The sequence below is a fragment of the Crinia signifera genome, chromosome 8 (assembly GCF_055691185.1).
Source record: "Crinia signifera chromosome 8, ASM5569118v1, whole genome shotgun sequence".
NCBI classification, from domain to species: Eukaryota; Metazoa; Chordata; class Amphibia; order Anura; family Myobatrachidae; genus Crinia; species Crinia signifera.
In genome coordinates this window covers 172948936-172974836 of record NC_139224.1, presented here as the reverse complement: position 1 = coordinate 172974836, position 25901 = coordinate 172948936, and the positions used below count along the sequence as shown (strand labels likewise).

The 25901-nt window shown below is 50.9% G+C and overlaps 1 protein-coding gene across 4 annotated transcripts in view; it reads left to right on the top strand.

The window, feature by feature from the left end:
* Positions 1-25901, top strand: part of ZZZ3 (zinc finger ZZ-type containing 3) — a 56489-nt gene that overhangs the window by 9237 nt on the left and 21351 nt on the right. Inside the window, exons 1-4 of one of the 4 annotated variants that reach the window (XM_083157791.1) lie at positions 4406-4492; positions 6269-7788; positions 20939-21077; positions 25462-25609. In XM_083157791.1, coding sequence (XP_083013917.1) covers positions 6320-7788; positions 20939-21077; positions 25462-25609 — 1756 coding nt within the window. In that variant the 5' untranslated portion in view covers positions 4406-4492; positions 6269-6319. The other 3 variants (XM_083157790.1, XM_083157792.1, XM_083157789.1) reach the window with 3 other exon arrangements.

Below are 25901 nucleotides of genomic sequence, written 5' to 3'. Positions count from 1 at the left end.
AGGAGGAATGCACAGGAGCCCGGCAAGCCAGCCCGGCACCACCGGTTCCACCTGCAGAGGAGCCCGGCAAGCCAGCCCGGCACCACCGGTTCCCCCCCCACACACACACACTCCCCGCCCGCATTACAAGTCAGCGGATGAGCCAGGGCTCCGCTGTATAGCAGTGTATAGGCGGCACCTATAGAAGTTCCTTGGTAGCAGTCAGGAACGTGTTTTCTGCCTATATGAAAGCACACCCCTGTCACTGAGACAGCGCCACTGTGCCCAATCACATCTGTCTCAGTGACAGGGCAGAATGCACGTCCCTGTCACCGAGGCACCGCTATTGGTGCCGCCTATACACCTTTTTTAAATGAGCTTTTACAGCCCTGTTCTAAGCCCTGCCCACTGCCCACCCCTGACAGTCTAACTGACAGTCCATAACTGTAATATGGACAGCGGGAGGCACCGCTCTTGGTACCTCCTAAACTAATTAATAAAAAAAAAATAGAGTAAAAATTATTATAATAATACAAAGCATATACTTATGACACATAATACAGGTTGAGTATCCCCTATCCGAAATGCTCGGGACCGCGAGCATTTCGGATAGGGGAATTTTCCGGTTTTTAGAATATTTTTTTTTAAGCCATACTTACCTGTCCCCTGATGGTCCCCGGGCGTCCCTCGGCGTCCGCGCAGTCCCCGGGCGTCCACAGCAGGCCTCCGGCATCTTCTCCTGGTCTCCAGCGGTCCCAGGAATGCATTGACGTCACCGGCGCGTGCGCACACTCGCGCAATGCATTCCTGGGACCGCTGGAGACCCTGGAGAAGATGCCGGAGGCCTGCTGTGGACGCCCGGGGACTTGGTAAGTATGAAAAGAGGGTTAGGGGTTAAAAAAAAAAAAAAAAATTCGAATGATTCCAAAAACCACGGTTTTTGGAATAATTCGGATAAGGGATGCACGGATAGGGGATACTCAACCTGTATGTGTCATAAGTATTTTCTTTGTATTTTATTATTATTTTAATCATTAATGACAGGGGAGGCACTGCCTCCCCTGACTGCACGTCCCTGATATATATATATATATATATATATATATATATATATATATATATATATATATATATATATATATATATATATATATATATATATATATATATATATATATACATACATACATACATATATATATAATGGCCCTGCCCCTTGGTAACAAGCACTTTCACCCCCCTTGGCAAGGAGCAAGCCTTTTTAATGGCATCCACAAGAAAAAGCAGGGCTGACCCAGGTTCAGTGTAAATGCAGACCCAGGTTCAGTGTAAATGCAGACCCAGGTCCGACCCAGGTTGAAGTGCTGTGTAAATGGGGTATAAAGCAGGGTCAGATCCTGGAAATTCCAGCATTCAAAGACCAGGGTCCGACCAGGGTTTTTGGTGTAAAAGGGGTACTACTCTGCTAATATTGTTGCTCCAGACTGGTCCTTTGCATAAATACCAATTGGAGCGGATTATAACTATAAATATAATATAGAGGCTATTGAAAGTGGCAAATTCACAATGGTAACTTGTCTATACAGCACCATTGAGCCGGCAAAAATACAAAATGAACTCTTCATTACACAGTTTAAAACGTTCTTCTGGCTGCTAATTACGCATATAACAAAGTTATTTGTATACAAATTGGACTTTATAATCTTACCATCGAAACAAACAGAGTAAAACAGTCTGAATGTTCCTTAAATGTCATCATCAGCAGAACTCATAAGTTGGAGAGTTTGTATGTTTGCCCAAACCTTCTACACATGAAGTTAAAGGTTAATTGGGCTAATGAGCTACATTAATCAATGAAGGTTGCTGATAACTGTTCATGGGTTTTATGCCTTTTATTATTAGTATTATCTAGTTTTGTTATTTTTGTGTGTGGATTGTAAAGATTTAGTGTCAAGTGCGCTCTCTAAATATTGTATTTAATACATAATCCCCAGTTTTACTGGGTGATGCTGTGTGGGTATCGGTACTGTTACTGAGCACACTGTTCGGGTACAGGGAGTATGGGTACTGTTACTGGGGCTTTCTGTATGGGTACAGGGGGTATAGGTACTGGTGCACGCTGTGTGGGTACACTGGTTAGCGCTGTGTTGGTACAGTCGGTATAGGTACTGTTACTGGGGCTCTATGTTTGGGAACTGTTACTGTGTAGCGCTGTGTGGGTACACTGGGCACTGTTACAGGGGCTTGTTGTGCGGGTACACTGGGCACTGTTACAGGGGCTCGTTGTGCGGGTACACTGGGCACTGTTACAGGGGCTCGTTGTGCGGGTACACTGGGCACTGTTGCAGGGTAGCGCTGTGCGGGGGCACTGGGCACTGTTGCAGGGTAGCGCTGTGCGGGTGCACTGGGCACTGTTGCAGGGTAGCGCTGTGCGGGTGCACTGGGCACTGTTGCAGGGTAGCGCTGTGTGGGGGCACTGTTACTGGGTAGCGCTGTGTGGGGGCACTGTTACTGGGTAGCGCTGTGTGGGTGCACTGTTACTGGGTAGCGCTGTGTGGGTGCACTGTTACTGGGTAGCGCTGTGCGGATGCACTGGGCACTGTTACTGGGGCTCGCTGTGCGGTGCACTGGGCACTGTTACTGGGGCTCGCTGTGCGGGTGCACTGTTACTGGGGCTCGCTGTGCGGGTGCACTGGGCACTGTTACTGGGTAGCGCTGTGCGGGTGCACTGGGCACTGTTACTGGATAGCGCTGTGTGGGTGCACTGGGCACTGTTACTGGGGCTCGCTGTGCGGGTGCACTGGGCACTGTTACTGGGTAGCGCTGTGCGGGTGCACTGTTACTGGGCAGCGCTGTGCGGATGCATTGGGCACTGTTACTGGGCAGCGCTGTGCGGGTGCACGGGGCACTGTTACTGGGCAGCGCTGTGCGGGTGCTCTGTTACTGGGCAGCGCTGTGCGGGTGCACTGGGCACTGTTACTGGGCAGCGCTGTGCGGGTGCACTGTTACTGGGCAGCGCTGTGCGGGTGCTCTGTTACTGGGCAGCGCTGTGCGGGTGCACTGGGCACTGTTACTGGATAGCGCTGTGCGGGTGCACTGGGCACTGTTACTGGGTAGCGCTGTGCGGGTGCACTGGGCACTGTTACTGGGTAGCGCTGTGCGGGTGCACTGGGTACTGTTACTGGGCGGCGCTGTGCGGGTGCTCTGTTACTGGGTAGCGCTGTGCGGGTGCACTGTTACTGGGTAGCGCTGTGCGGGTGCACTGGGCACTGTTACTGGGGCTCGCTGTGCGGGTGCACTGTTACTGGGCAGCGCTGTGCGGGTACACTGGGCACTGTTACTGAGCAGCGCTGTGCGGGTGCACTGAGCACTGTTACTGGGTAGCACTGTGCAGGTGCACTGGGCACTGTAAATGGGCAGCGCTGTGCGGGTGCACTGGGCACTGTTACTGGGCAGCGCTGTGCGGGTGCTCTGTTACTGGGCAGCGCTGTGCGGGTGCACTGGGCACTGTTACTGGATAGCGCTGTGTGGGTGCACTGGGCACTGTTACTGGGTAGCGCTGTGCGGGTGCACTGGGTACTGTTACTGGGCAGCGCTGTGCGGGTGCTCTGTTACTGGGTAGCGCTGTGCGGGTGCACTGTTACTGGGTAGCGCTGTGCGGGTGCACTGGGCACTGTTACTGGTGCTCGCTGTGCGGGTGCACTGTTACTGGGCAGCGCTGTGCGGGTACACTGGGCACTGTTACTGGGCAGTGCTGTGCGGGTGCACTGAGCACTGTTACTGGGCAGCACTGTGCGGGTGCACTGGGCACTGTTACTGGGCAGCGCTGTGCGGGTGCACTGGGCACTGTTACTGGGCAGCGCTGTGCGGGTGCACTGTTACTGGGTAGCGCTGTGCGGGTGCACTGGGTACTGTTACTGGGCAGCGCTGTGCGGGTGCACTGGGCACTGTTACTGGGGCTCGCTGTGCGGGTGCACTGTTACTGGGCAGCGTTGTGCGGGTACACTGGGCACTGTTACTGGGCAGCGCTGTGCGGGTGCACTGGGCACTGTTACTGGGCAGCGCTGTGCGGGTACACTGGGCACTGTTACTGGGCAGCGCTGTGCGGGGGCACTGTTACTGGGCAGCGCTGGGCTGGTGCACTGTGTAACCGGGAAGCGCTGTGTGGGTACATCGGGACTGGCACAGTGGCTGCCGCGCCGCCGTTCGGAGTCGGACTGGTCGTTGCTATGTGACTGCCTGGCGTTATTACTGCCCCGCCCACTTCTGCGGACACGTGTTGTGCATAGAGCAAGTGAAAGCGACCAATCCCCGCCTGGTAATGGGAGGAGCTTAGGGTTCCCGCCTAGGTGGCGGGCGTGGGGGGGGAGAGGGATCAGTGGACACACCCCCTAGTCTCTCACGCTGTTGCTATGCGCGCGCGCCGCTGCCGCCAGCTCTCGCGAGACCCTCGCCGCTGCAGCATCATCATCATCTCGCGGGACTGTGCTGGGAGACATGTCCGGGGAGTGAGGTGAGAGCGGGACCGGAGATAGGGAGGAGGAGCGACGGCACGAGTGTCATGTCTGTGGGCGGAGGCAGAAACGCGTTCTAGGTGAGCTCAGAACGTGCCGGCTGTGGGAAATCAGTGCGGAGGGGCGTGGTCTCCGAGTGCCGTGGGCGGGGCTCTGCTGGCCATGGGGCGCCTGGGAAAGTTGGGGTTCATGCCGCCAGTGGTATGTCATGTATGTGTGTATTGCTGCATAGCTCCTGGTCTGGGCGAATTGCATACACGAAGAGGGAAGGGGGGGTCTGGGTGATGAGGGTTGCATACCCCAAAGGCAGGGGAGGGGGGATCTTGGTGGAACTGGGGTTTCTGTTTGTGATCGGGGTTGCATACCCCAGAGGGGCGGGAGGGTGGTCTTGGTGTGGTGGGGGTTGAATACTCCAAGAGGGGAGGGGGGGGTCTGAGTGCAATGGGGTTGCATACCCCAAGGGAAGGGGGGGGGGGGGGGTCTGGATGTCATGGGGGTTGTGTATCCGAGGGGGGGTCTGAATGTGATGGAAGTTGAGTACCCCCAAAGGGGATGGGGGTTGCATACTCAAAGGGGGGGGGGGCGTTCTGGGTGTGATGGTTGCAGACCCCAAGGGGGGAGGGAGTGGGGTCTGGTTGTGATGGAGGTTGCATACCACAAGGGGGGCCTTGGTGTGATAGGGGTTGCGTACCCCAAGGGGGAGGTGGTGTAATGGAGGTTGCATACACCCAAAGGGGGGTGGGAGGTCTGGGAGTGATGGGTGTTCTAAACCCCAAGGGGAAGGTGTTCTGGATTTGATCGAGTTGCATACCCCCAAGGGGGAGGGGGGGGGGGGGTCTGGGGGTGATGATGGTTGGATACACTGAGATTAGGCTCTCAGGGAGATGGAGGGTGTCAGTGTGATGCAATTGGATAAAGGGGGGGGGGGGGGGTATCCAATTTCCCCCAGAAAATTATTGTGTTAGAAAAACTGCACTTATTTTTACAATTTTCCCCTCAATGTTTTGAAGATATTTCTTTCCCCCGGTTTATCCAGTGTGGCCACCCGAAAACATATTCACACCCCGAAACACACAGGTTCAGTTACGCCTGTGTGTTTTTTGTCACCGCACCACCAACAGTGTGTGGTGCGGTGATTTATGATTGTAAAAGGGGTGTGGTCTGTCGGGTAGTGGGTGTGTCCTGGGTAGGGTCGTTTCTGTAAAGTGGATGTACGCTGCAAATAACCGGTGTAGACCTAGTTGGCCACGAATAGCAGCCAGTTCAGCTATAACCCAACAGCGATCCCTGTTATTATGCGGGTTCAGTCTGCTAGATGCTGATTGGATAATACCTTCAGATGAACTCCCTGCATCATCGTGGTCATCACTTATCTGCAGTAATGGCAGAGTTCCGGCTTTAGCATAGCCATGATATAGTATGTTGTTAACCTTTCTCTATAGGACAGCGCCTGCAGCACAGTGCATATACAAATCTAGTGCAAACATTCAATGTAACTGGATAGAAAGTGTGTAACGTTCCAACACAAAACACAATCTGTACAATACTGTCATTGTTTACATGGAAACTAGATATGTTGGAAAAGTTCTTTGTGTTAGGAAAGTGTTTTATCAGTTTTAGATTCTTGTTATCTTTCTTGTCTTATTTCCTCATTAGTTTTATTTTTAAAAAATTATCTAAACCGTGTTTTCCGGAATAAAACGTCTGGAGGGTTTTTTTTTTTTTTTTTTTTAAGACTGGGCTAATTTTTATGTTTTTTTTTTTTTTTTTTTCAGGTTTCCCGATGAGGGGATCATGTCGATTTCACGTTTGGGGTGATCCATAGCATGGCTGCTTCTCGATCGACTCGTGTCACAAGATCTACCGTGGGGCTGAACGGACTGGACGAAAACTTCTGCGGACGCACTCTGAGAAACCGCAGCATCGCTCACGCAGACGAGATTGTTCCACCGGCGCTGCTGAGATCACGCTCTCCCAAGAAAAGGCCAGAACCTGCCCCAGTCCAAAAGGGAAGCGTCACAAGGGGAGGGGAACTGAAACAGTCGGGTCCTCGAGAATCTTGGGTGAGCCCGCGAAAGAGAGGGCTGTCCGTCTCGGAGAAGGATAGCAACGAGAGGGACAGTGTGGAAAGCAGGGAAAAGAAGTCGTCTACAGGACCTTTGTCGCCTGTACTGCGCAAAATCAAACGCTACCTGCGTTCTGAGGAGCCCAGCAGCCCGGAGGAAGATTCGACTGACGCGTTTCACAAAGAGCCGTTGGAAAGCAGGAACTCGGAGTCTGACAATGAAACAGACACTTCCCCTACTAAACGAGCTAATCGATGTGTTTTACTGGATGATAGTAACGAAAGGGAAATCAAAACGGATTCGGAGTCCGAGGACGGTGTGAAAAACATAGTACCTGATGGGAACGTGTTTAACCATCAGGCAATTAATGGTATTGATAACATTGAGGCCCCCGCTGCTCTAAAATGTAATAACTGTCCGCCAGACGGAAGTATTAAACAAAACAGTACTGGCGCGTTCCTCCCCCCCAAGGAATTAATTGTATCGGAAAATGGGAGCCTATTAACTCCTTGTCCGGTACTAAGTAAAAGCAAGAAGAACGCACTTTCAGACCATAATGTGCCTTGCACACACTCTGCGGAGCAGGCAGGCAGACAGGACCAGGAACTAGCTAACTGCCTTCCTACTGATATTGTAAACAAGACCAATGAAACCGCAGGATTTTCCTGCACGGACAGGCTATCCACTGTACGGGATTCAGAGGAGGAGCTTGACGTTGTAGGCGATAGCGTTTCAAAGGAACCAGCTGCTACATCCCCAAACAACGCACCAAGCCCCGAACAGGACAAGCTGCTATCGGCGGATCATACCTCCGAGACGGCAAACACGGCCCCTCCAGAGGCTTGCTTTTCCGATACTCAAGAACATAGATATACTTTAAGAACGTCTCCGAGGAAGCCTGTGTCCTTCAAAGACAGTTTGTCCAAAAGCGATTCTCCTTGCGGGGAGAACGGACAGGTGGAGGAGAGTTCTAGTGAAAGTAGTGGACTTGCCAACGCCGTCAACGGTTCCGTGGTAAAAACTGAAGAAGCTGATCACAGTGACAAAAAGACGTCTGGTCTCACTGTGAAGTGTTCACAGGAGAAAGCCGCCTGTCCACCCGCTGGTACGGAGTGTTCCGCGCCACCCCCCAAGGAGAGTGCCAGCGCGCAGCCTACGGAGGAGGAGGACGAGGAGCCTGACGTGTATTACTTTGAGTCCGATCACCTGGCACTGAAACACAACAAAGAGTATGTGTAACCATGGTAACCTTCATTTCTGCTCCTGAGTAGTCTGTTCATTGTCTCCAGTGGCTTTGAACTGAAGGTTTGTTTCATGTTGACATTTGTAGATGTCACTTATTGGCTCAGGGTTTTATTTTGTTGTCAGATGCTTAGCGGGTTTTGTGTTCTGTTTCTGGAGGTCAGATCACAAATGCTCAGGGGCACACCTAAATATTCCAGGTATTGTTCCGCCCTCCGCTCAGTAATCTCTGTTTCGGCAGAGATGTTGGATTAACAGATTATCTGCAAATCAAATTCAGAGATTTTTTTCAAGCGTTTACACAAGCCTGTTGCTGCCATTGGACAGATAGTATGAAGACAGGCACTCCTTTATTTCCTTGGCTGAACTGTCTCTTGTCAGCAACAGTATGTTTCTGTGTTTTGCCCAGGCATTTTCCGGCATTCTTCGTAATTAAAAAGAGTTAAGGTGCCCATACACTAGTAAGATTTATCTTCAGATCTGGCTGGTAGGAACAAAAACATGGTTATGGATGAGTGACAGTTTGGCAGTTTTCCAGCATTTCCAAGCAAATGGTCAACAGTCACTCACTTGCTCTCATCCATAACCATGTTTTTGTTCCAACCAGCCAGATCTGAAGATAAATCTGCGTGTGTATGGCCACCTCTAGTAACTTTTTTATTGTTCTAGTTTACCAATTTAAATTGCAGCAGCGAGTCGTGTTCAGGCCTCAGGACTTATAAAACTTACTTTCTATATATTTTTGGGCACAACCACCTTAAATTAACTTAAATATGGTAATAACTCTGAAGGATGCTGCTCGGAAAAAAGTTAAATAATAACAACATTGCAAATTAACACAGCATGTAATGGGAGCCGTTTTCACAGACGTGAGAATGTCCGACCTTTTTCAGGCAACTCGCCCATTGTTAATTCATTAATAATGTACGTCACTTACAAATGCATTTTATGTACATCGATGTGTGAATTAGATGCACAAACAGCTTCTGCTGATTAAAATGATATGCAGCATGATAACTGCCAGAGTATCTGCGTACCAATGATGCTACAGTGTTTGGTTGGAAAACACTGTAGCAGAACATTTGTTATGCAGATACAGGTTTAACTACATATAGAGTTTAGGCATGCTGCTTGTAATTTTAATCAGCAGAAGCTGTTTGTGCATCAGATTCCCATAAGGTGCATTTGAGGTGGAAGAAATGCACAAATTACATGTACAGTACATGAGGTATTTTGACAGATCAAATGATATTTTGGATTTTTAAGGTTAGAAATAACTTTTAAAATGTTTGATTGTTACAAATGTGCTGTATCTGTGTGCTTGTAAGTGGTTTTCAACATTGCTGAATACGACGCACCCAAACAATCCGGCTCTAATTATGTCCAACTTTCCAGAGCTGTTTCGTATCTGACTTTCTAGCTCAGCTCTGGTTATATCGGCCGAGTTGTATGTTTAATATGAGAAAAACCTCTGGATCCAACTTTTTACTTCTGACTTTTAATGAACTTGGATGCAATCGCATTAGCCGACTTTGTTATATGTCCAACTTTTGTGGAAAAATCCGACATGTCCCAAAATCCCAACCAATACTTTTTATACAATGAGACAGCAGGAATAAATTTGAATGCAAGTCCTTTTATTAACCACTTCGGTGGTATGTTCGGAACTTTTCCGGGCTCAGCTGCGCTGCCGCAGCGGGCTATCCTGGAAAATTTCTGAGCATGCCACTAGTAGTTAGGTGTGCGCCAGTAGTGCCTCCAGCTGTGCACCACCTCTAGTGGAACCCTTCCATTGCTCCCCACCCCCCCTGTCGCTCTCCCCTGACCTCCGCGCTCCAGCAATTGTATGCCGGAGCTCGTCTGCTGCTGCTCCCGCCCCAAACCTCCCTGAGCATGGCCTGCAACCTGGTCACTGCTGCAGTGCGAATTGCGACGGGGAGCTTTGGCGTAAGATCGCAGGAGGGCGAAAGGCAGCAACAGGGTGACTGGAAAGGGGGGGGGGGGGCAGTCAGGACTGGCTGCTGCACTTGAGTGGTGGGTATTGCTGGGGCAGGACAAACCTGCCCTGGTAGTTTTGTCCTGCCTCAGCAAATCCCACCACTCAAGGGGGATAACAGACTTTTCCACAACGATTAATAGTATTCATTCTAGCACCCGCCATCTTTAAAAACCCATGCAGTTCCTCTTCCCTGCCTGGGGTGGTTTGGTTTGCAGATCAGTGCTGATATACAGACCACACTGTGCTAGAAGTACTACAGCAGACAGCGACACAGCAGGCAGAGAAGAGGAACGGCATAGGTTTTCAAAGACGGCGAGTGCTAAAATGAACACTAAATTAAGATACATTTCATTATAAAAATGTGGATAGTTCAAATATTCCAAACCTACTTATATATTTGTAGATGATCTGTATTTTGGCCACTGAACTACAGTTATTGTGTAAGGGGAACGTAGACCGGGGCTGTCGCTGTGATGTCATTAACGGCTATAGATAATCTGGATGTCAGTTCCGCTGTTCTTGTTTCTCTTCTGGCTGTTTCTTCCTATACCCTCTGCCCCTTGCAAAAGTGAGGGCAGAGTGTATAAAAGGCAGTCACTGGCAGGTCCTTCCCCAAGCTGTGTCCTATTGCCAACATCCTGGTGTTTTACACACTGAGCACTGCTTTCGTTTGTGGTACTGGGTATATCCACCGGTGTATACACATATGAGGCAGCGTGGCGAGGGCTAGGCTGTGTTTTGATGTCAAAATATCTCCCCTCAATTCCGCACGTGCAACACGAAGAATTGCAGAATCTAAACGTGTGCGAAAATAATTCTCTCTCTATCCTGTAACTATAACATAGAAAAGATGAATCTCCTTCGTAACCGCTAACTTCCCTGTTTTGTAACTAGATTATTTTAACCAGCACATCTGACAGTGTTAGATTGGATCTTGCTACAAAGTCATTTGTGTGTTTTACAGGTGAATAGCATCTTCTTTGAGAATAGGACGCACAAGCAGCTTCTGCTGATTAAAATGATTTGCGTCATGCATACACATTGTGTGACTGCTGCTGTGTATCTGCAGCAGTGTTTTCTTGTAAACCTCTATAAGGTAGCATTTAGTATGCAGATATAGCTACGGCCACATACAGAATATACACATGCTATTTTTTTTTTTTGCAAATAGATTTTTATAGGGTTTTGATTTACGAAAACAATCTAATTGAAGACTGCATGAGTAGAGCATGCAGAAAAAAAAACACATACAATTTTAATCAGCAGAAGATGCTTGTGTGTCATATTTGCTTCATTTTGCAAATAAAATGCATTTTAATGGAAAAAGTAGCAAAAAACCCCCCAAAACACTGGGCACAATGTGATGAAAACCGCAGGTTCTGGCCCCATCGAAGATAGTTTAACTCTGAGAAGAATTTGGAGATAACAAAATAAATCATAGAACAAACTTTTTTATTTAATGTTTTTGATAGTAGATTTTACAATTTTATTCATCAGCCCCCGGGGGGATCTCCCGCTATTTCTGGTTTCCTCCTTTAGTGCAGCTGATTTGGCAGCCCAGCACCCCCCACCACGGGGAAGCGGCCCTCAGCTTCCCTATGTACACCCGATGGCTGCATAAAGGAGCAGCCGGCAGAAAAGTGGTAATAATCTGATCATCGATGGCCCAATATATCGGTCAATATTTAAATCAGTGGTTCCCAAAACTAGTCTTCAAGGCACTCAAAAGGTCCATACACACTGGGCAACGTGTATGGACAGCAATGATCGCATTCATTGCTGGGGGGAGAGCCGCTCAGTGTATACACACTGGGCATAGTCGAGGGGAGGGGAGGGCGTGGTGTTGCATAGTGCAGAGCTATTCAAAGCCGGCAAAGCGATGAGCGGTGAGCGCTACCGCAGCATCGCCGGCAAAGCCATACACACTGGGCAGCTTTGAGTTGAAAGCCGCTTAAACCTGCTGTTTTGAGCGACTTTCAGCTCAGTCGCCCAGTGTGTATGGGCCTTTAATAGTCCAGGTTGTAAAGATATCTATTGTTAAGCACAGGTGGTTGAATCAAATTGAGGTATTAAGTCATCTGGGTATCCTTAAACCTACTTTGTTAAGATGCCTTGAGGACTATGGAGGTTATTCAGAGCTGAATGCTTCTCGGCTAAAATGCAGAGCCCAGCAATCAGATGGCTAAACCCTGAGAGCGTAATATCCCGCCCCATGCAAGCCTGCGCAAATACATTCACAACTCACAATGCTTGGAATGATTCCCCAGTGTGTGCAGTGTGCGCATAGGCCAGGACTTACTCAGTGGCTGTGATAGAATCAGGCTGATCGGGGGGCGGAGCTGACATCACATGACTTCCCCTCATACACCTGGCCACGCCTGCATTATCCCTGACGCTCCCAGATAACAGCCGCTCACCATGTAATGATTTCCCAGTGTGTGCAGTGTGTAGCCCAGGACTTACTCAGCGGCTGTGATAGAATCAGGCGGATCGGGGGCGGAGCTGACATCACATGACTTCCCCTCACACACCTGGTCACACCTGCGTATTACCTGACACTCCCAGATAACAGCCGCTCACCATGTAATGATTCCCCAGTGTGTGCAGTGTGTGCGTAGCCCAGGACTTACTCAGCGGCTGTGATAGAATCAGGCTGATTAGGGGTGGAGTTGATGTCACATGACTTCCCCTCATACACCTGGCCACGCCTGCGTATTACCTGACACTCCCAGATAACAGCCGCTCACCATGTAATGATTCCCCAGTGTGTTATAGTCTATGCGTAGCCCAGGACTTACTCAGTTCCTGCGATAGAATCAGGCTGATCAGGGGCGGAGCTGACATCACATGACTTCCCCTCACACACCTGGCCACGCCTGCATTATCCCTGACACTCCCAGATAACAGCCGCTCACCATGTAATGATTCCCCAGTGTGTTATAGTCTATGCGTAGCCCAGGACTTACTCAGTTCCTGCGATAGAATCAGGCTGATCGGGGGCGGAGCTGACATCACATGACTTCCCCTCACACACCTGGCCACGCCTGCATTATCCCTGACACTCCCAGATAACAGCCGCTCACCATGTAATGATTCCCCAGTGTGTGCAGTGTGTGTGTGTAGCCCAGGACTTACTCAGCGGCTGTGATAGAATCAGGCTGATCGAGGCCAGGGCTGACGTCACAGACCCTCCCTGAAATGCCTGGGCACACCTGAATTCTCACTGACACTCACAGAAAAATTACTGGGTGACACCTACACCCGGCGGCTTCCTGTAAATCACCTTGCATAGGCCAGCGATTTAAAAAAATAAAATAAATGCTGTTTCCCCCCCCCCGCAACATGTCCTCGGTCATGTGTACTACATGCATTCCATAGTTGCTTGGTCTGTAAATTTGCAGCCATGTAATCAGGTCTTAATAAACCCTAAGTTTGGGAATCTCTGGTTTAAATACTTGTTTTTGTTGTTAAAAAAAAAAAAAAAAAAAAAAAATATAAATATATATATATATATATATATATATATATATATATATATATATATATATATATATATATATATATATATATATATATATATATATATATATATATATATACACACACAAAAAATAATTGTCTAGAGCAGGGGTTGTTCAACCTTTCACCTTCCCTGGGCCACATTAGAAGTTGAAAATTTGGTTTGGGCCACACATAAAATAACAGTAACGATACCTGATCATCCAAAAAAAACATAGTTAACATATTAAACTTACTTGGAAATGAAGTTAGTGAGATGTTTGACATTGTTTCTCAGCCACCAATGCATCCAGATTTGCTTCGATGGAACTTGTTGCACCCCTGGTAATGCCACTTATATTCATAATGCCCCCTGTAGTGATCACTCACCACAGCTGTTGACACAGGGGATGAGTGCAGCAATTCACAAAGACACTGATGGTAGTGGGGGTATGAGAAGGCACCACTGGCCTGGCTGCCTGCTCCTGCTGCCGCCACCCATCAGATCATCATCCAGCCCTGCGCGCTGCTGGGATGGATCACGTGGGGGAAGCGCCAGCTCAGATGTCCTTCGGACTGCGGGAGCAGCTGAGTGCGCCTGCGCATTTGCACCAGCGCTCCCGCGGCCATTTTAGGTTTGGGAGAACTCGATGCTGGCCGCGGCCATCTTTACTTTGGGTACAGTGCCGCGGCCAGCACGGAGACGCTGCTGTAGGCGGACCAGGTAGTTGCCCTAAATATATTATACTTAGAATTTCTTTAAATGCACTGGGCCGCATTACTACCCGACCTGGGCTGCATGCGGGCCGCGGGTTGGACAAGCCTGGTCTAGGGTGTGTGCTCACCTAAGTCATAGAAGTCCTCGATCACTTCTTGTTGACTTAATTTGTATAACATTTAGGTATCATTTTTGTATCATTTGTTATTATTTTTCCCCTAAATCGCAATTTTTTTTACACTGTAATGTTTCAAGTACAGCTCATTCTGTTACTTACCCAGAGTCTACCATCTGGGCAGCCCCTGCTGTGTTCCCTGAGGTCCGGCTGGGCAGCCCCTGCTGTGTTCCCGGAGGTCCGGCTTGGCCACCCCCCCGCTGTGGTCCCTGAGGTCCGGCTGGGCAGCCCCTGCTGTGTTCCCTGAGGTCCGGCTGGGCAGCCCCTGCTGTGTTCCCTGAGGTCCGGCTGGGCAGCCCCTGCTGTGTTCCCTGAGGTCCGGCTGGGCAGCCCCTGCTGTGTTCCCTGAGGTCTGGCTGGGCAGCCCCTGCTGTGTTCCCTGAGGTCTGGCTGGGCAGCCCCTGCTGTGTTCCCTGAGGTCCGGCTGGGCATCTGAAGTGACTTCTGATCTTTCATCCTTTTGTGTTGGTTTAGTTCCTTTCCCGGCTTTGCTGGTATCCTCTGTGCTGCTCATTTATATCAGATTCTGAAAGCTCCAAAGTTCTACCCCTGTGACTGGTACAGGGGAACTGTGATCGGGAAGCTGCGCTGCAGAGGGGACGTTAATCGCTCATCATTGTGCTTCCGCCCGGTCCCGCTGTATCCTATTGGTGCAGATCTCTGGGTGTGGGTGCCCATGCACATTGGGGGAGAGGTACGAAGCCTTGAAAAGTAATAAACCACCAATCAATCGGCTCCTAACTGCCTTGTCACAGGAAAAATGACAGGTAGGAGCTGATTGGCTGGTGCATTATCACTCTCCATTTCATCCCTTTTCAGGCTTAGTACATCTGTCCCATTGTCTGTTCCCTCTAAGTGATGCCTTCTCCTGGTACACAGTAACCCCCTCTGTTATTTCGGTACTTGTGTATTATCACGGCGTCAAGCTACGCTACGTTTTCAGTGTAGGCTAATCTACGTAGTCAGCGTAGTGTCCCCGCGGCAGCCCTGCGTAGTCAGCGTAGTGTCCCCGCGGCAGCCCTGCGTAGTCAGCGTAGTGTCCCCGCGGCAGCCCTGCGTAGTGTCCCCGCGGCAGCCCTGCATAGTCAGTGTAGTGTCCCCGCGGCAGCCCTGCGTAGTCAGTGTAGTGTCCCCGCGGCAGCCCTGCGTAGTCAGTGTAGTGTCCCCGCGGCAGCCCTGTGTAGTCAGCGTAGTGTCCCCGCGGCAGCCCTGCGTAGTGTCCCCGCGGCAGCCCTGCGTAGTCGGCGTAGTGTCCCCGCGGCAGCCCTGTGTAGTGAGCGTAGTGTCCCCGCGGCAGCCCTGCGTAGTCGGCGTAGTGTCCCCGCGGCAGCCCTGCGTAGTCGGCGTAGTGTCCCCGCGGCAGCCCTGTGTAGTCAGCGTAGTGTCCCCGCGGCAGCCCTGCGTAGTGTCCCCGCGGCAGCCCTGCGTAGTCGGCGTAGTGTCCCCGCGGCAGCCCTGCGTAGTGTCGCCGCGGCAGCCCTGCGTAGTCGGCGTAGTGTCCCCGCGGCAGCCCTGTGTAGTCGGCGTAGTGTCCCCGCGGCAGCCCTGTGTAGTCGGCGTAGTGTCCCCGCGGCAGCCCTGCGTAGTCGGCGTAGTGTCCCCGCGGCAGCCCTGTGTAGCCCTGCGTAGTGTCCCCGCGGCAGCCCTGCGTAGTGTCCCCGCGGCAGCCCTGCGTAGTCGGCGTAGTGTCCCCGCGGCAGCCCTGCGTAGTGTCCCTGCGTAGTCGGCGTAGTGTCCCCGCGGCAGCCCTGCGTAGTCGGCGTAGTGTCCCCGCGGCAGCCCTGTGTAGTCGGCGTAGTGTCCCCGCGGCAGCCCTGCGTAGTGTCCCCGCGGCAGCCCTGCGTAGTCGGCGTAGTGTCCCCGCGGCAGCCCTGTGTAGTCAGCGTAGTGTCCCCGCGGCAGCCCTGCGTAGTGTCCCCGCGGCAGCCCTGCGTAGTCGGCGTAGTGTCCCCGCGGCAGCCCTGTGTAGTCGGCGTAGTGTCCCCGCGGCAGCCCTGCGTAGTCGGCGTAGTGTCCATCAGGCAGCCCTGTGTAGTCGGCGTAGTGTCCCCATCAGGCAGCCCTGCGTAGTCGGCGTAGTGTCCCCGCGGCAGCCCTGTGTAGTCGGCGTAGTGTCCCCGCGGCAGCCCTGCGTAGTCGGCGTAGTGTCCCCGCGGCAGCCCTGTGTAGTCGGCGTAGTGTCCCCATCAGGCAGCCCTGCGTAGTCGGCGTAGTGTCCCCGCGGCAGCCCTGTGTAGTGTCCCCGCGGCAGCCCTGTGTAGTCGGCGTAGTGTCCCCGCGGCAGCCCTGCGTAGTCAGCGTAGTGTCCCCGCGGCAGCCCTGCGTAGTCAGCGTAGTGTCCCCGCGGCAGCCCTGCGTAGTGTCCCCGCGGCAGCCCTGTGTAGTCAGCGTAGTGTCCCCGCGGCAGCCCTGTGTACTCAGCGTAGTGTCCCCGTCAGGCAGCTAGTCACCATACTGTCTCCGGCGTCCCTGGCAAGCCTAGGGAACGCCTCTCACAGTGCCGGTAACCACCAGATCCCCTGCGCTGGCTGATGCTCCATCTGCCTGAGAACCACAAGCCTCTCATACGCTTGTGCATCTCAGTAATTCTTGCGGCAGGGTACGGCAACCTTGCCCGTGTCCACTTCAGGGATACTGACAGGGTTAGGGGTTCGAGAGCACGTGCGTCTCCTGCACAAAGGGGGGGGGGGGGCGCAAGTGCGTGTAATGCACAATAAAGGACACATTTGACAGTGCTCCATGTTACATACTGGCAAATGCTTCTATTTCAAACCACCACTATCCACATCAGCACGAAGCGCGGTACGCGTCCTCCTGACCTGTTCATACCCCCACTATCCACATCAGCACGAAGCGCGGTACGCGTCCTCCTGACCTGTTCATACCCCCACTATCCACATCAGCACGAAGCGCGGTACGCGTCCTCCTGACCTGTTCATACCCCCACTATCCACATCAGCACGAAGCGCGGTACGCGTCCTCCTGACCTGTTCATACCCCCACTATCCACATCAGCACGAAGCGCGGTACGCGTCCTCCTGACCTGTTCATACCCCCACTATCCACATCAGCACGAAGCGCGGTACGCGTCCTCCTGACCTGTTCATACCCCCACTATCCACATCAGCACGAAGCGCGGTACGCGTCCTCCTGACCTGTTCATACCCCCACTATCCACATCAGCACGAAGCGCGGTACGCGTCCTCCTGACCTGTTCATACCCCCACTATCCACATCAGCACGAAGCGCGGTACGCGTCCTCCTGACCTGTTCATACCCCCACTATCCACATCAGCACGAAGCGCGGTACGCGTCCTCCTGACCTGTTCATACCCCCACTATCCACATCAGCACGAAGCGCGGTACGCGTCCTCCTGACCTGTTCATACCCCCACTATCCACATCAGCACGAAGCGCGGTACGCGTCCTCCTGACCTGTTCATACCCCCACTATCCACATCAGCACGAAGCGTGGTACGCGTCCTCCTGACCTGTTCATACCCCCACTATCCACATCAGCACGAAGCGTGGTACGCGTCCTCCTGACCTGTTCATACCCCCACTATCCACATCAGCACGAAGCGTGGTACGTGTCCTCCTGACCTGTTCATACCCCCACTATCCACATCAGCACGAAGCGCGGTACGCGTCCTCCTGACCTGTTCAAACCACCACTATCCACATCAGCACGAAGCGTGGTACGCGTCCTCCTGACCTGTTCATACCCCCACTATCCACATCAGCACGAAGCGCGGTACGCGTCCTCCTGACCTGTTCAAACCACCACTATCCACATCAGCACGAAGCGTGGTACGTGTCCTCCTGACCTGTTCATACCCCCACTATCCACATCAGCACGAAGCGCGGTACGCGTCCTCCTGACCTGTTCATGCCCCCACTATCCACATCAGCATGAAGCGTGGTACGCGTCCTCCTGACCTGTTCATACCCCCACTATCCACATCAGCACGAAGCGTGGTACGCGTCCTCCTGACCTGTTCATACCCCCACTATCCACATCAGCACGAAGCGTGGTACGCGTCCTCCTGACCTGTTCATACCACCACTATCCACATCAGCACGAAGCGCGGTACGCGTCCTCCTGACCTGTTCATACCCCCACTATCCACATCAGCACGAAGCGTGGTACGCGTCCTCCTGACCTGTTCATACCCCCACTATCCACATCAGCACGAAGCGCGGTACGCGTCCTCCTGACCTGTTCATACCCCCACTATCCACATCAGCACGAAGCGTGGTACCCGTCCTCCTGACCTGTTCATACCCCCACTATCCACATCAGCACGAAGCGCGGTACGCGTCCTCCTGACCTGTTCATGCCCCCACTATCCACATCAGCACGAAGCGCGGTACGCGTCCTCCTGACCTGTTCATGCCCCCACTATCCACATCAGCACGAAGCGCGGTACGCGTCCTCCTGACCTGTTCATGCCCCCACTATCCACATCAGCACGAAGCGCGGTACGCGTCCTCCTGACCTGTTCATGCCCCCACTATCCACATCAGCACGAAGCGCGGTACGCGTCCTCCTGACCTGTTCATGCCCCCACTATCCACATCAGCACGAAGCGCGGTACGCGTCCTCCTGACCTGTTCATGCCCCCACTATCCACATCAGCACGAAGCGCGGTACGCGTCCTCCTGACCTGTTCATACCCCCACTATCCACATCAGCACGAAGCGCGGTACGCGTCCTCCTGACCTGTTCATGCCCCCACTATCCACATCAGCACGAAGCGCGGTACGCGTCCTCCTGACCTGTTCATGCCCCCACTATCCACATCAGCACGAAGCATGGTACGTGTCCTCCTGACCTGTTCATACCCCCACTATCCACATCAGCATGAAGCGTGGTACGCGTCCTCCTGACCTGTTCATACCCCCACTATCCACATCAGCACGAAGCGTGGTACGCGTCCTCCTGACCTGTTCATACCCCCACTATCGGCGCGGAGTTGACTTTATAAAGTGTGGCGAGCGCACGCGGAATACATGTCAAGTGATATGTGTCCCCTCGCGGGGCTCACTGTGCTCACCACGCTTCGGGCTGGCGTAGATAGTGGGGGGTGTTTCAGGAACACATTCACACCTGTCATGTCAGGCAGGTTAAAAATTGTCAATGGTTCTACGTAACTGGCGCCATGATAATACACAAGTACCGTTATTTCTGCTGGCTGGTCCTCAGTCAGGAATTCTACATAGGGATTCTCTCCATGTATCTCTGTGTCCATCCTACATATATACACGCAGCAGCACAGAATGCCCACTTTGTGCCCATGTGTGCTGATCCGTTCAGTCTGCTAGTCTCTGACATACATGTTTGCCATTGCAATGTGGAGATATAGTTCGGGAGATGTGCCCCAGCTACAGTATGCGGAGTATGAGCTGGTGGCCCCAAGCACTAGGGGGCCTGGCGCATACATCAGAGACTCGGTGTATCAGCCTTACAGAATGCTAACATTTACTGAGGGGACCTGGCAGTATCGTAACCCCGATATACCGCATAGATTTCATGGAAGCCACTTGTTTGCGTATAACCTGTAATTGAGCAGTTATTCCACATAATCAATTCTGTGATTAGCTCTGGTTATCGGTGAGTCGGCATTACAAACCTCTAGGGTTATGCTATGTGTGAGAAGGGCGATGTGTCTGGCTTCTTAGTGTACAGTACTTGGTAATGAACAGTAGATGGCGCTCTTACACCCTGACCAACTTATTAACAGTTTTTTATATAGTGCAGCAAAATCTGTTGCGCTGGAAACAGTGATACAACATACAGGGTATTTACAGATAAAAAGGTAGGAGGGCCCTGCTCGCAAGCTTACAATCCAAAGAAAGTCACACTTGTTGACCTAGAGCAGGTTTTGAATGGTAATAACTAGTGCTGGTTTAGCATTTATTACTGTTATAATCTGTCTGTTTAGTAACTATGCCCCCAAGGGCTGCAGTGGACTCAGTTTTGTTCACAGCCCAATAACCTGCGACTGGGAGAGTGAAGAAAAGTTGCGGCAGAGTTTGCTTGCTGTTAGGAGGGGGAAGCGTGTGTGTGTGTGTGTGTGTGTGTCTGATAGGCAGGGTCTAGTGTTGGTGATATGTGTCCTATCAAATGGCCACATGTTACCTGTCATCTCCATAATAGGGTCAAATAATACACAGAATCAAAACCTTAAAAGGAAGTTTTTTTTATTTAAGGAGAAACAAGTGTTAGAAACTATACCAACCACGTGACCATAGAGCAGGCAGGAGGAGTCTGTCCTGTATCCGTGTATTACATTTCATGTATTGTCACTCTGCGTCCTAATGGCGCCATCTATGGGCTGTCTGACGTAAGACATGTCTCATTTATACACACGCAATGTTGTTTTACAAATATTCTTTTGTGACTGCCCAGCTGTGGTTATGAGCGATCATTTGTGATTGTGTTCACGTTTCAAAACCCATGCAGTTCCTCTCTCCTGCCTAGTGTGTTGCTCGCTGTCATGGTGCTTCTAGCACAGGCTGGTCTGTATTTCAGCAGAGAGATACAGATCCACTGTGCTAGAAGTGCCACCGCAAACCCCAGGCAGGGAAGAGAAGGTGCAGGGTGCTAGAATGAACACTAATCTGTGATACTGTAGCCATGAATGTAATGACATGTTCCGTGTATAATGCAGCTGGCCTCTCGGACACTTTATCCTGCATGGTGCCTTTTACACAGATGCTCATTGTCTGTCTCCATCCCTGCAGTTATCAGAGGCTCTTACAGACCATCTCTGTGCTGGAGGCTCAGCGCTCTCAGGCCGTTGTAGATGTGGAGAACTTAGCCCAACATCAGAGGGAAGCCCTGGCCAATCCTATCGGGTTTGTGGATCAGCTGCAGAAGAAGGTACGGTACAGAGGAAGCTCCGGAGGTTGTGCACCTAGTGTGTTATCCTGTAGGGGGCACTGACGTAGTAACGGTTCTATCTACCACCGGGTACGGTACAGAGGAAGCTCCGGGGGTTGTGCACCTAGTGTGTTATCCTGTAGGGGGCACTGACGTAGTAACGGTTCTATCTACCACCGGGTACGGTACAGAGGAAGCTCCGGAGGTTGTGCACCTAGTGTGTTATCCTGTAGGGGGGCACTGACGTAGTAACGGTTCTATCTACCACCGGGTACGGTACAGAGGAAGCTCCGGAGTTTGTGCACCAAGTGTGTTATCCTGTAGGGGGCACTGACGTAGTAACGGTTCTATCTACCACCGGGTACGGTACAGAGGAAGCTCCGGAGGTTGTGCACCTAGTGTGTTATCCTGTAGGGGGCACTGACGTAGTAACGGTTCTATCTACCACCATGTACGGTAAGGAGGAAGCTCCGGAGGTTGTGCACCTAGTGTGTTATCCTGTAGGGGGGGCACTGACGTAGTAACGGTTCTATCTACCACCATGTACGGTAAGGAGGAAGCTCCGGAGGTTGTGCACCTAGTGTGTTATCCTGTAGGGGGCACTGACGTAGTAACGGTTCTATCTACCACCGGGTACGGTACAGAGGAAGCTCCGGAGGTTGTGCACCTAGTGTGTTATCCTGTAGGGGGCACTGACGTAGTAACGGTTCTATCTACCACCATGTACGGTACAGAGGAAGCTCCGGAGGTTGTGCACCTAGTGTGTTATCCTGTAGGGGGCACTGACGTAGTAACGGTTCTATCTACCACCGGGTACGGTACAGAGGAAGCTCCGGAGGTTGTGCACCTAGTGTGTTATCCTGTAGGGGGCACTGACGTAGTAACGGTTCTATCTACCACCGGGTACGGTACAGAGGAAGCTCCGGAGGTTGTGCACCTAGTGTGTTATCCTGTAGGGGGCACTGACGTAGTAACGGTTCTATCTACCACCGGGTACGGTACAGAGGAAGCTCCGGAGGTTGTGCACCTAGTGTGTTATCCTGTAGGGGGCACTGACGTAGTAACGGTTCTATCTACCACCGGGTACGGTACAGAGGAAGCTCCGGAGGTTGTGCACCTAGTGTGTTATCCTGTAGGGGGCACTGACGTAGTAACGGTTCTATCTACCACCGGGTACGGTACAGAGGAAGCTCCGGGGGTTGTGCACCTAGTGTGTTATCCTGTAGGGGGCACTGACGTAGTAACGGTTCTATCTACCACTGGGTACGGTACTGAGGAAGCTCCGGAGTTTGTGCACCTAGTGTGTTATCCTGTAGGGGGCACTGACGTAGTAACGGTTCTATCTACCACCGGGTACGGTACAGAGGAAGCTCCGGAGGTTGTGCACCTAGTGTGTTATCCTGTAGGGGGCACTGACGTAGTAACGGTTCTATCTACCACCGGGTACGGTACAGAGGAAGCTCCGGAGTTTGTGCACCTAGTGTGTTATCCTGTAGGGGGCACTGACGTAGTAACGGTTCTATCTACCACCGGGTACGGTACAGAGGAACCTCCGGAGTTTGTGCACCTAGTGTGTTATCCTGTAGGGGGCACTGACGTAGTAACGGTTCTATCTACCACCGGGTACGGTACAGAGGAAGCTCCGGAGGTTGTGCACCTAGTCTGTTATCCTGTAGGGGGCACTGACGTAGTAACGGTTCTATCTACCACCGGGTACGGTACAGAGGAAGCTCCGGAGGTTGTGCACCTAGTGTGTTATCCTGTAGGGGGCACTGACGTAGTAGCGGTCCTATCTACAACAGGATCGCCACGTTTCCTTTCCAAACCCTCAAGGTGCGTACGCACTGGACGATATTTTGAAAAGTATCGTACATTTTGGCCCTTCTAAAAGACATTGTTCAAAATATCAGCCAGTGGGGATGGTTCAGAGCTGCTCACACAGGTCCAAATCTGTCCCCATCCCCAATGGGGCAAACTCCTTCAGCGTTTATCCAGGACACCTCAATATCGCACTATTGATGAGCTATTATCCGATTGCACATTTTCCCCCTATTTATAACTAACTCGCAGTAAATCGCTGCTTACAGGGGGGCAACGCTGCTCCCAATCCCTATTAGTTATGTGCCAGCCTGTCCTCAGCGGCACTGTGCCCTTGTATGCCAGCGTCACAGCTAACTGATCTGCCCGGTTACTCTGCCATGTCGGATTGTCTGTCCTTGGCGGTGGTACATTTGAGCATACCCTCTCATCCGGAACCTCCTGCCTCTCCCCATGTACAATTGGTCGGATCTGTTTCCTTGAGCATAATTTCTGGTTACAATATTAACGCTTTGAAATTGTTTTTGGTCTTAATTAAAGGGGGGAAAAATGGAATTGTCTGGAAACATAGACAGCTAGGGCCCGTATATTCTGCAGACGGGCCCCCAAATATTTCCCCTTTTATTACAACCTTTAGTTAAAGTTAATAACAGGCGCAGCCGATCACCGCATCACGCTGGCAGTCAGCCGCCATTGGTCTGAAATTTGGGGGAGATTTAATTTTTGCGAATTAAAAAAAAAAAAAAAAGTTTCAGCCAGTTGGTTTCCACAGATTCCATTTGGTCATTTTAGCATTTTGCATGGGCTATATCCGTGTCATTATGTCCTTAAGGGTCGACAGTGATTTAAGTCGACACAAGTTTTTCTTGTGTCGACTTAAAAAGAAAACAGACTTGTTCTTACATCACGATCCAAGTGGGCATAATTCAGATTCTAATAGTGTGCCCGAAGCATGGCGAGGGGACTCGGGACACTTAAACGGTGCACATGGCGACATAGGCACCAAAAAAGTGCAAAACTCATGTTGACCCTTTGTGTTTGTCGACCATATTTAGCTGTCAACCTACTCACATTCGACACCAGTGACTGACGGCTATTTATACTACATCCTCCCTTAAGCAGGGATGGTGAACATTTGATTTGTTGAACTACACATCCCAGCATGCCCTGGAACAGTTTTGGCCTGGCCAAATAGAAAAACTGTAGCAGGTTATTTTGGCATTTGTAGTTCAACAGCAACTGAAGGGCCGAATGTTCCCCATCCCTGTCCTAGAGTGTAATGGGGCCCATACATCTACAGATCGATTGTCAGATTGGGCTGCTTGGAGCAAAAACTTGGTAATATCTGAGTGACCGTTTTTGGCAGTTTTCCAGCATTTCAAATCAAATGGTCAACTGTCATCTGCTCTCATCCAGTACCGGGATTTTGTTCCAACCAGCCCAATCTGACAATCGATCTGTAGATGTATGACCAGTTTAAGACTACAGATCTTTGGACCTTTGCCATTTGGACCCTGTTTTGTGGGCCAGTGAATCCCCCTTTGTTATGATAGTGTTAGGTTATGCTTTAGCCGGTATCATTGGGTCACATATAAATCCAGGCGCATTGTCAGTAACTGTTCTCTACATGGGTCATTTAAAGATCCTGCAACATTTTAAACACATTTCTTGCGTGTTTTTACTGCATTGGCTGTAATCTTAAGGTGACCATACACGCACCGATTATCGAATGCGTTTTGTATTTTTTAAGTACAAAACGCATCTTATGTACAATAATCGTGGTGTGTTTATGGGCGTATGCGATGCGACGCGATGCGCGTTCCCGGGAGCCGATATTGTATGTCCAAAAAAGTATGTGCAGCACGTACTTTTTAGACTACATCTGAAAATTAACAGTACAAACATGGGTTAATCGCATCGCACGCATCAAAATACACATCGCATCGCATTATGGCAGGAAAATTGTATAGAACCATTGTACAGGCAAAAACGCATCGTACAGTAAAATAGGTGCGTGTATGGTCACCATTACTCTAGCTCATATCCTATGATCTACCATGATTTTTACTGTGGCTCCATATAAATTAAGGTTCATTATAATAATATAATCACAAGAGATATTTATGTATTTTGATGTTTTTTTGCACACTTGTTCTTTATATGTTTTGTACATCTCTAACTGTTTTGTATTATAAACTCCAGTCCTTGAGAGCTACCAACAGTTCACATTTTCCAGACAACCTAGCTGCTGCACAGCTGCACTCATTATTCACTGACACATTTTAAAAGATCCTCAGGTGGAGCTAATTACTTCACCTCATGATTCTGAGAGGAGACCTGCAAAACATGAACTGTTGGTAGCTCTCAGAGTCTGGAGTTGGCTGCCCCAGCTTTAAGGTAATGGCGCTTAAATTGGCAGAATGGTGCTGTATACGGCAGCGAGGGCCTTATTCTGAATCGGATACAATATTTGGCACGCAGTCCTCTTTCAGTTCTTGTGCCTGAGAAGTTGCGGCTGCGTTTGTAGACTATCACTGGGATAATGACACACTTTGCTTTACGTCAGATGGACATTGGTATTCCCCGCCCCCAGCGGATTGTGCAGTTACCAGAAATCGCCTGGGACCAGTACACTACAACTCTGGGGAACTTCGAAAGAGAGTTCAGAAACCGCAAGCGGAACTCGCGGAGGGTGAAGCTCATCTTTGATAAAGGTTAGATTGGTAGTTAGTGTATATATTGGTACAGGTTCTATATTGTAGATCTGCAAGGCCATAACCTGGGGCGTCCAAGGTAGAAAAAACCTGGAACTGGAAAATGAGGGATCTTGTGAGAGAGCTTGCACTCTATAGAAAGAGAAGGGGTAGAGATGAGGTGTGAGTGTGACTCAGACAGGAGGTTAGCAGCTGGGAATTGGGTGAGAGTGAGTTATGGAACCAATTATTTCCACATTATTAAAGGCGGTGGGAGAGTGTTCTGAGTCTGGGGAATACACAAGTTCAATGT